Here is an 11,435-nt window from a genome sequence, read left to right as displayed (position 1 = left end):
GTGTCCGCCTTTGATTTTCTGCACAGCAGGGAAATGGAAAGAAGCGGGATCAAGGAGGAGGAGGACATCTGAATTACTCACTGTCCAGAAAAACATTTGCTTTTCTATTCTCCAGAGGATGTGGCTTTCATTCTGCATTTCTCCATTCCCGGTTCAAACTCGTCCTTCCCAGAAACTGTAAAGCGGTTAATCGCCCGAGACGGATTCTGTAATACTCAATATGCTCTGATAGATAATACATTCAGTTTTTAGGGTCAAGTTGTGAGTTAGCAAAAGCTATATTTCAGATCTGCTTCATAGGTTAGACTTGTTTTGGAGGGTTGTTTTTAGGCTTTGGTGGTTTTGATATGTGAATAGATGTCTTTATATCAGAATGTCAATGAGTGTAGCAAACAAAAAGGTCTGTGATCAACTGTCTCCTGGTGTAATATCAAAGCTATCATGAAAACAATGTACACAAGGGCTGGCAAATTAGATGTGGTGTAACATTGTTTTGACTGAACTGAAGAAAATCCTTGTGAAATATTGGTGTCAGACTTGCATAGCATTTAGTTTATGTCTATATCTAAAACCCAAATCTTTTAAATATTAAAAGATCTCATAAATATTTTGACTATTTTTGCATGTGATCAGTTGAAACACAAAATGCTTTAAGACAAATGGAATACAGCAAACAAATATAACCACATTTATTTCTGAAAGTATAAAATATTACACTATAAAGGCCACTTTGCAAGGGTAAATTAACAACTTTTCCAAATATGTACACAGTTAATACCTTTTCCCTCTTAGATATTGTCCAGCTCTGTGGCAAACCAAAATGTCATTGTGTCACATGACCACAGGAAGTAGTTGGCAAGAGTTTCAAATAATTTACTTGTTGATAGCAGAAAATGAATGGCAGGAGTTTTGAAGGTTCCTGATTTTCTTTTTGTACATCCTTCAGAGGCGTCAGGTATTCTGGATAGTTCACGCTCTCCCTTCAAAACCAGTGAAGAGGCACAGTTTGACATCGAATTGACAGGCACTATATGCCCTTGAACTGGGAGGCTTAAAAAAAAAAAAAAAAGCGAAAATTTGCAGTTCACATTCTTTACAATGGCACCAGTCAAGCCTCCAGAGCTTTCTCTTGTGAAGTGAGACTCCTGTGTTAGTTCGGCGTGTTTCACTCACTGTACTGATGCGCTTCATGAAGTTTCCTCTCTCTGAGTCTACTTGCGTGTACGTACTTATTGTATTCATACACTACCGGAGACGCGGTGTCAGATTGAGGTAGAACCGTTGTACCAAAAAACGTAGCTAGAAGTTTAAACCTATGAAGTAACAGTCACATCAAATCAACTCTAGAGAGTGGATTCAAAGAGCAAACTAAAGCAATAAATTCACATTCAACCACACTTACTATAGAGATTTCTAACACGCTGGAATATCTGAAGTGTTCCCCGAATAAATTCCTCCCTCTTTTCCCTTCCCTTTCTGGAAAAAAGGCTGCTTTGTTTTGTCTAGAGATTAGCTTTTTCACAGATACCAATATGCTGCCTCATCTGATGCTGCCGCCACAGGAGATCTTTCCTCTTTCTTTGTTTCAAGAGGAAACCATCTCAAAAGGTAAAGTATGAAGGTAAGCCAAGATCACAAAACCTTCCTAAACCACCCCTCAGTCACACACGCACACACGCACACTGCTACAACTCACTCTGCAGTCCTACAGAAAGGGAATAGATGCAGACGTACACGCACAAAGATCACACTCCGACACTTTTCAGTCCGTAACCGAACGTGTCGCTGTTTTACTGGGCTGTGCTGAACTCCCTCTGCTGCGTTCTGTGCCTCTCCGCAAGGCTAGAATGGAGGCAGGGATTGCACTGGAGTCTGGTGACTCCAGACCAGCTGGGGGCAGTCACGCTCTAGCTAGGCTCTGTTCTCCCAGAGCCTTTTCGAAGGACTAGGACCACCCACCGGCTGCCATGCCACCCAAGCTCGCTGGGCCTTTCTGGGTGATGATACTCTCTGTAGATTTAAGAAGTCTCTCAAGGCATGGCGCGTTAATCTTGGCCGGAGGTGGTCGACTGGGAGCAGAATCTGTCTTGCACAGACGGTCCGTGCTGGAGGACACAGAGTTGTCCTGCGTTGCATCTCTGTGGGCTGTTAGAAAGTTCCGAACCGTCCCCTGAGCCTGTTCGGCCATTGGGGAGCAGATGGGTGATGTGTGGAGCCATTTTAGGTTGGTTGCAGAGTAGGGCCCTGGGGGAGTGAGGTCGCTGACTCTCATTGCCTTGTTACCCATGGAAAGGGCACTTGTGGTGGCAGGGTTTACAATGCCAGTGAGCAGGGGAGATGTAGCTGGAGACAACTGTGAAGTATTGAAAGAGGGAGAATTACTTAAGATTTCAATGCAGTGAGTTTTCTATGATATTGAGACAAAAAGTTGTCAAAAAAGGAAAAGAATCTTATTCAATGTTCTCAGCCTGAGAATGTCCTTTAACTTTGCTGACTGTCCTCTGAAAGCTTTCCAAAATTACCTGTTCTTTTCCGTCATTGTTCTTAGCGAACATGAGATGTGCATTTTATACCTGTTCAACTGTAAAAATAGATTTTAATCCCTTCTTGTCTGTCCTGTTCCTCTCTGGCCCAGTGATTAAAGTATAATGGGTATTTCAGTCTCTCCCTTTCTATCAGCCTGTCGTCTTAACTTACACATGTTCGTGACAGCTCTTCAAGTGCCTTACCTTGGGTTTCTTAGACAGGGTCGTCTCCTCCATCAGCGCTGCGGTGTTGGCTTGGTCGCTTCGTTGAGGTTTTATGTGAGGGAACCAGTTCTTCAACATTTCCTCCATTTTCAGAATGATGTTGACATATCTCTCTCTGTTTGGCACAGGAAGGACAATATTAAAGTCTGGTAACTCACCAATGTACGTGTAAGTTTTGAGACATGACATGACTGAAAGTGAAAGTCCACTGTTCTGTAACACCTCGTCTGGTGTCAGGCAAGTTAAATGAACACATAACCGCAAGTACACTGCATCAAGCATACACACCGACACAAACGTGTTTCTCAAAATGAGAACAGCTCCTGTGTTGATTCACACATGTTTGTACACACACGTGGCATGGAGAGCAACCGTTTCCCTCGCCTCTAAATATAGACATAAGCCTGCAGCGGGGCACTGGCGTCCACGTCACGAGGAGACGAAATAGTGGTGCTAAGGAGCAGTGATGCAGACACACGCACATGGTGCCCATTGACTCACACCAGCCCCCGACAGATGGTTAATGGGGATTAGTGCAAGTCACATGACGAAAGAATCTGCTATGGCCCCATTCTCAGTATTTTAAATTTAAACGGCCACTGCCATAAAAGTTACTTTTATATTCCCTCTTCTGAGGTGCCTTTGTGTTGGGGGAATTTGCCAGCTGGCACTATGGAAAGTTGACGGGGGTCAGGTGGTGGGGAGGCAGCCACGCCCCCGCTTTGCCACCCCTGTCTGCTTGGCTCAGTGCCTCGATCAGATGGCCTGAATTAAGACCCCACCCAAATCCCCATCATCTATGTTTTTAGTGGCCCCTTTCAGGCGTATTTTCTGCCAGGCATGTTTTCATGCCGCGCAGGTTTCAACACTATTGGATGCGACCCAAAGTACACTAACGGACTAGATGTTCTAAACTCTGCACTCACGTGAATATTGGACTTTGTGAAGTAGCACAATGCGATACAATGAGAACAAATCTGGGCTGCGTGACAGATGCAGTTAAGACGAAAAGTAAACGACGCACCTAAGCCCAGCCTGATCTATTATGAGGTCATCTGATGCAGAAGAAGCACTGACTCCTCCCAAAGACGACATCATAGTCTAGCCAGAGGAAGGCTAATCAATCGGATGACAGGCTACTCCCTCAGAGGAGCTGGGACATTTTTAACGACCTGCGTTCGAGTTCTATTCTTGTCCAGCCACTTTTAGATTTGTGGTGGCAGGTCCGCACTGGCCCAGAGGCCCCCCTTGCTGCTCTGGACTAAGCATCATGCTGAGAAGCCATGTGTTTTTACATTTCCTTGACTCGTTCACTTATAGCCTCAGAGACAAGACTCACAAGAATTCCTAAGGCAGACCAGAGGACGTACAAGTCATTCGCAAGTGATGTGGGCGAATTCAACCTTGCCACTAATGTGCGTAAACACCAAGCACTGAAACAAGATTCCCTCACAAGAAGTTCAAAGTGGATTGAGGTAGATTAAGTAAATGGACACAACATCCATCCGATCGATCCACGATGGAGTGCTGTGAGAACTAAAGCCCACCCTCAAGCCGCCCATGATTGAGGTGAAGAGAAACAGCAGGAAACTCACCCCATGCAGGGATTCTGCAGGACCCCCATTATCCTCTGGATGCGGTCCATGGCCACACTCTCTTGAAAAGTGCTGAGGCCTGAAAAGAAGAAGATACAGCTTAAACTCTTTAACAAGCAATGCCAGTTTATTGTCTCTGACAGGCTGCGCTACGTCTGCAAGGCAGATGGGTTCTTGTGAACCATGTGGGAGGACAGACTTGCTGTCTCTGTGGCCAGGAAGTCCGGTGTCGCCCATAGTCCTTGCATTGACAGCGGTCCCAGACAGAGCCCCTCTAAGCAGGTCTGCCTAGTACGCAACCTGTTACCTAGCATGTGTGGGATTCTAGCCAATAAAACTTTTAGGTACCCAATATTGCTAATACCATCTGTTGGTGTTTCACAGCAATGTCTAGCTCAAAATTTGTGTCTTAACCAACCACAATGCCTCAAGATATCAGTAACAAGTTATTTTTCTGTCTGCACTGAAAGTGAAAATACTGTGCAAGGTAACAGTCAACCAGAATATTGTGTGGGCGGTTGTCTGTATGCATGTGTAAAACTAAGTAAGACCACGCTTTTCCAGATGGCATCACTTTCATGGTTTTACATTTGACTTGACTTGATGGAACCTTGAGATGTTTCTTAACTGCTACAATTAGTATTCCCCTGTCCAGGTTTGATGTTTAATATGCCTGAGGAGTGTGACTTCAATGCTGTCTGGGTAGCGCTACATAAAAGGTATATAAAGCGACTTACAGAACATGGTCGCTTGGCTACTTAGAGCAAAAATGGACAGCATGGTTGCAGATTTTACAGTAGTTATTTGTATTAACAGTTACAATAGACTAGAAAAACACTGAGTCAAATGTTAGAATATTTTATCCCAATGGTCAGGGACACAAAGGAGACAGTCTACCCAAACCCTTGAGCTTATCTCTATAGTGCCTTTGGTATTTCAATTGAGGTCCTTGGGTATTTTTGGAGGCGTGCGGTTTGCACTGCTTTAGACGCACGTCTTTCAACTATACACGCTTGATTATGACTAAGCGAGGTAGCATGTGCCACCAGGAAATGACTGTGGTTGATATGAGAGCCTCATTTCGTGTATATTCATGACACATCTCAGTCCCAAATCTTATGACACACTTCTCGTACCATGGCCTGCTGCCTCTAGTTTGGCTCTTCTCCATGTATACTGATCTAACTAGGCAAGGTTTTGGAGGCATATGCAGAAGACTAATACAAACGAGTAAAGGATTACTCACGTTCTCGGTATCTGCCTGAGCGGAGGCCATTAAGGATTGAGGACAGTGGGTGAATGTAACACTGCAGCTCCAAGCACTGCAAAACAAAGAGCATCATTCAGTATTTGCTTTATGTTTAGCTTTGCACTTTTTGCATTTCTCAAACTATTTCGAGTTTTGATGTTTTCATTCCAGGATGTTGACAGTACACGTTGTCAATTGCCATAAGCAAAAACCCATCAAGTTAGGACATTCCTTTCTGCAGCTCATCATTTCCAGAAGAACACTGACACTCCAATACAAAACAATGTGACTCATCTACTGTCTCACACATTGATGCAAATGTAATGGAATGAGTTATCATTGCAATTCTACAAAGAGAGGAAAACATTGTGTTTCTTCGTTCAATGGCCTCATGTGACTCATTCACTTTTCACCTAGTAAGAACACACGCGCAGGAGGGGTCTTCCTGGAAGTGGTTCTGCTTCAAGTATTTTTTTTTTATGCTAGATCATGTAGAAGATAAGGGTGCTTTTCAGAACACCATGTCCCTTCCCTGGCATGCCGACAAGTTAAAAAGTGGCACGTCTCACCTTGCATGCGAACAGCCTGTCTTTCTCCATTTGTTCAGGTGTCAGCTGCCTCTCCCTTTGCTCCGGCACCATGGAGCTCCGTGTTCTCTTCAACGCCTGCCTCTTTTTGCCTATAGGGCTCTCTGGGCACCGGCTGTAATTGGTCCGAGCCTCTTGTCCCAGGTGACAATGGCCACCGTCCTTGCTGTAGTCTGAACTATCGCAGCTGGAAGGAGAACTTCCCCGAGAGCTCATGTTCTCTTTGTCCATTACCTCCCCTTTATCTCCATTCCTCTTTGAGAGCGACTGGCAAGTCTGGGCCCCCTGGATGACCCCCGAGGAGGGGGATTTTGGCAAGGTGGTTTGTCCCTGCGCTTTGGTACAGTCTGGTTCTAACTCACTATCGTTGTCCTCATCGTCACTGGCCAGCCAGTCAATGGAATAGTCCGAATCTGAAGCTGACATCTTAGGAAGCAGGGTCTAACCAGCACGGACCATCACTGACCTGTGGGGGAAACAGGGAGTACTTTAATTTCAAATTTACATAAACATTAATAATAACAAAACAAGCATGCAATCATCTAATGGAGAAGGAATGTTCTCTTTTACTGTATTGGTTTGCCACAAATACAAAAGCAAAAACGTCCTTTTTTTCGACTCATTTGCAAGTCTTGCAGATGCGATACTGAATTTATGTAGGTTTAGACCAGTGTGTTTTCCAGACACAACACCTGAGTCTCACACAAACAATAAAGATAAACAGCAGTCATAAAAAAGACTTACTGCTGTTTTACAAACAGTGCCGAGAACTCATGAAATTGACGTTTATGGTTAATTCTTATGTTGTCAACAACAACACCACCACTTTAACAGAAGCAAAACAGGGGGAGATTGTCTTTATTTATTCAAAGCTAAGATGTTTGAAATAAGATTTTTTTCTGCAGTCTGTTTGAAACAAATGTGCGTCCTGTGCAGCATATGCATTTGTTTGTTCTGATTGCACCTAATTTAAAAACACTTGAACATGTAGCCTTACAGAACTAGAAGGCTGTGATGAAGCAGGTGACAAAAAAGCGCCCATTCAAAGCCCTGTTTGTTTATTCAATGAGACCAGAACGCTGCAACCATGGTGACCACCATTTGACACAAAACAAAGAACCTAGAAATAAGCCGTTTTGATTGTGCCATTCCTTAATAAATTTACCAGATGCATGCATTACCAGTTTGTGCAGGTACATGTAGAATAGAAGTAAAATTTTTGTAGGCTTGCGTTTATTTGAAAATAGTACAAGAACACACAGCTGGGACCCAATCTGCGGCCTTGAGCATAACCAGTAATTTTTCTCTGCTTGTTTTATCAGTTCCATCAGTTCTTGGTAATTCATAATAGACAGGCCTTGAGGAATACACATAAAAGGAGTGTTTACAACGTCACGTTTAATGAGGCAAACCATGAATCTTTGCTGAAGGCACATGTCGTACAGAAGCAAATGCTGACCACTCATCTTTTTAAAATGGAGGGCTTCTTATGAATCAACAGGACGTGTACATGATGCATGTTCATAAAAATTACACATTTATGACTAAAAAACTGAAAATGCCAACACACCGTATTGCCAGGTGACCTAAAACATGCTTCATGTTGTAACATCTAAATTATTATTTTTGTTTAATACTAAAAATAGGCTTTTATTTGATACGAACACTGAATCATCCCGTTTACATTAGGTTTAAGAGCAATGTTCACTTTTTACAATATAACATTCGCTTTTAGTTGTTATGAAAGGATTGTTTCGGCAAAAACATTTTAAATGCACTCATATATGTGACCCTGGACCACAAAACCAGTATTAAGTAACATGGGTATGTTTGTAGCTATAGCCAAAAATACATTGTACGGCTCAATTTTTTGTTTTATGCCAAAAACCATTAGGAGAATAAATAAATATCATGTTCCATGAAGATATTTTGCACATTTTCTACTGTAAATATATCAGAACTTAGTAGTTTGATTAGTAATATTACTAAGAACATTTGGACAACTTTTTTGCACCCTCAGATTCCAGATTTTCAAAGAGTTGTATCTCCACCAAATATTGTCCTATCCTAACAAACCATACATCAATCGAAAGCTTATTTATTCTCAATTGACCCTTATGGCTGGTTTTGTTGTCCAGGGTCACATATGTATAAGTTTTACACAACTGTTGTTAGACTAAACTTAAATACAGATAGATACGATAGACAAATGTACTACATAAACTGTGTATGTAACACTATATACACATCAACAGTGTCAAAAGATTTTCAGATTGCCTAAGCACATTCACATCACTTGGGCATTTAATCCGTCCATCAGCTGCTCGGTATCATTGCAAACAAATGGACTGCTGAGCCAGAGTTCTGCCCTGGCAATAAAGCCACATTATGTAATAGCTCTACCTCAAGCACGGGACTAATTGGCTTTATAACGGTCACAAAGATCAGCCTTTCCAAACGGACGTAATTGCTGACCAGCTTTTTCCTGTCAATACCAGTTTCATCAAAAGTTTAATCAAACAAAACGACTGCCGCCAGCGAACAAGCTCCCCTTTCATATCGAAATAACTGCCTACATCGGATACTTTTACAAGTTTTGTCGACAGCTGGGGACGCGGATGAAAAGGCCCTTTATTAGTTTGTGCTAACCGGTAACTTGACAAAACAAAGAAAGCTTATGTGTTTACATTTAGTTACCAGTGTGAACGTGGACAAAGCGGGCACGTGACTATTATTTAATAGCGACATTTAGCGCAGCTACAAATGTAGGAAGTCACCGAGACGTGTTTCTTGCACGCCTGCAATAATATCGGTTGCTATGGACAACACGTATATTAATATTAAAATGTCTATGATAAAACAGAAGCTGTATGAATTAATGTACCTGTGTGATAACTGAGGGTGGGGCCCTTATGATGACTAACACCTTAATATACCCTACCAAGACAAGACCACTGCAATTCCAGCCTTTTAAAACATATTATTATATATATATTTAATATATATGTATTAGAACAACTAGTCTAATCAATTTCTAAAAAACAACACAATAGATGAAATCGTGCTATCATATAAGCTACGCTTAATACTATAAATGCGTTAATGAGTATTAAAAGTGATATGTATATTATGATCAAACAAACAAACAAACAATTTTCTCCGTTTAAATCAAGCGGATGCCTCCATTCACTCAGCGGCATCTTCCAACATATCTTACATATCTTACATAGATACATATACATTAAGCTTTATATAGACGCAGTGCTTTTCCTATATATGTATCCTATACTCAACAAAAGCAAAAATTCAGAAGCGATCGCAAGCATTCCAAACGCGAATCCTACCTCAAGCCGGATGGGACGAATGGTCGCACTGTCCTTTGTTTCAGCAGTATATCCAAAGACAACTGGAGCGCCCGATCGAGCCTCTGTTGAGAGGTGTACGTGGTTTCAGTGATGTAGACCTGCAGTTGTGTGGCCCCGTGTTACTTCTCCCAAGGCAACGTGTCTGAGAGGGCGGGTACCAAAACGCCGGGCTTTCCGATTTGTGCATCCAGACTAGAATCTGACAAATAGAGTTTGCGTTGGAAGCAAGCTTCGGCTGATAGGGGAGACGAGCTTACATATTAAAATGATATGCAAATTGGCAAAACACGTGGACACGCGGATCGGTTTCATTCCAACAGGCGGACAGAATGTCAACTCCGAGCGCTTTTTTGTTGTTGTTCACAGTTACTAAGTTTTTTTTTTTTTTTTATACCTCATTAGCTCGGATAGGATGACGACAGAGATGCGCCTCCCTCTCATATGTAAGGGTTAGGTCATTCTTAAAATGTAAAATGTAACGTTTGATTAGCGTATGCTAAGCCCTGGTGTGTATAATGGGGGGAGTTTGGGAGGGTCTGACCCTCTAATTAGTAATTACCCCCCAAACGAGGTACAGTAAAAGTTCATATATTTTGTAATAGGTATAAATGTTTCAACAGGTTTTTAACACCGGTTAGAGGGCATATTTTTCACCTGTTTACAAATAGACGCTAGTGCCTTTTTAATTAGGATCTGTTTCATTTGGTATGTTAGAAAAAGTATCACTTTACATTTAGATATCTCAAGTACAGGAGAAAAACGTTAGTGTTTTGTTTACAAATTTTTAGAAAATTGATGTTTAGCGAACGGCGTTACATTTTTAAAACTGGCAGCAAGTTCAAATGTAAGGTTTGAAATGAACCACAAAGACAAAGTTAAGAGATATAAAAAATGATTAAATTCAAATACTTGACACCTTTGATAGTTTACACACTAGCTAGTTATAAAAAACAGTGGTGCAGACTTTGCACACACTTAAAAACATGTTTTTTTAGATGTTATGTTGTATAGAGATACTCAGATGTAAACAACAGCATAGATTGCACAGTTAATGTACTACTGAATACGTTGTTCTGCTAATTTAAGTTGTCTAAACCATGGTAAAAATGTGTGGAATTTGCTAATCATATAGAAAAGGACTTCGTAAGCAGGAAATGGCACAATATTTTGACAAACTAATGTTAATAGGTGGTAAAGATACGTACAAGCAGTGTTAATAAAGATATTAGTCTAATATTTCACCTACCCAAATGGAAATAATAATAAGAAACACGAATGTTGTCCAGATTCTTGCTCTGGAAATCCTGGTTAAATTCGGCCAACCACAAACGCCCTTTGTTTGCAGTCTTCTCCTTGTTTTGTTATAACTTTTGGCAGTCTATAGTACTCCAAATGTTTTTTCCTGATGAGACCGACTAGTACAGCCCAAAACATGACAATAATTGACCATTTTCAGCAGCAGTAATCAGCAAAATATGAGTTTTGTTCGGTTCAGTGGCATTGTTTATGTGCGGTGCCGCCGCTTACACTTTATGTAATCATTTATTAGTATTATTTATTTGTTTTTGTTTTTTTAGTTTGTATGTATACATCATTATAATTCTGGAAATAAAAAAATCAAGTATATCTCATATATATATATATATATATATAGGAAATATAGATAGATAAATAGATTTTTAAGGCATTTCATGATGACCTATGGACTAAACATTTATGACTTCTAGCCTACTTTAAGGTCTATTGATTGTTTCGCAACTGTAAACAGAGCAGTGTTGAAACATTTGCATGTACCACGAGCCAGCGACACATGTGTCTAATGAGCGATTCCGTGCGCACTGTCGCTCTCACTGTATCACTGGATACCCAGGAGCCTTGTTACGGGGTTT

General features: G+C 41.3%; 1 protein-coding gene across 1 annotated transcript; it reads right to left on the bottom strand.

Annotated features, from left to right (window-relative positions):
- Positions 1–665: 665 nt before the first annotated feature.
- On the bottom strand, positions 666–9,679 carry ciartb (circadian associated repressor of transcription b). The gene is made up of 6 exons (XM_073831931.1): positions 9,526–9,679; positions 6,164–6,647; positions 5,592–5,667; positions 4,346–4,424; positions 2,730–2,865; positions 666–2,353 (listed from the first exon to the last, which is right to left on the bottom strand). Exons 2-6 carry the CDS (start codon positions 6,605–6,607, stop codon positions 1,946–1,948), a joined length of 1,143 nt encoding a protein of 380 aa, XP_073688032.1. The 5' UTR covers positions 6,608–6,647; positions 9,526–9,679; the 3' UTR covers positions 666–1,945.
- Between the last annotated feature and the right edge of the window lie 1,756 nt (positions 9,680–11,435).

The sequence above is a fragment of the Garra rufa genome, chromosome 25 (assembly GCF_049309525.1).
Source record: "Garra rufa chromosome 25, GarRuf1.0, whole genome shotgun sequence".
NCBI classification, from domain to species: Eukaryota; Metazoa; Chordata; class Actinopteri; order Cypriniformes; family Cyprinidae; genus Garra; species Garra rufa.
This window is presented reverse-complemented; position numbering and strand designations above follow the sequence as displayed.

What these genes read in the sequence shown, in the direction of transcription:
- ciartb (XM_073831931.1), bottom strand. Translation starts at nt 6,607, where the DNA reads ATGTCAGCTTCAGATTCGGACTATTCCATTGACTGGCTGGCCAGTGAC. An exon ending in CTCAGGCAGATACCGAGAAC is followed by an intron (nt 4,425 to 5,591) that starts GTGAGTAATCCT and finishes TCTTCTTTTCAG; the next exon opens with GCCTCAGCACTTTTCAAGAG. An exon ending in CTGCAGAATCCCTGCATGGG is followed by an intron (nt 2,866 to 4,345) that starts GTGAGTTTCCTG and finishes TGTGCCAAACAG; the next exon opens with AGAGAGATATGTCAACATCA.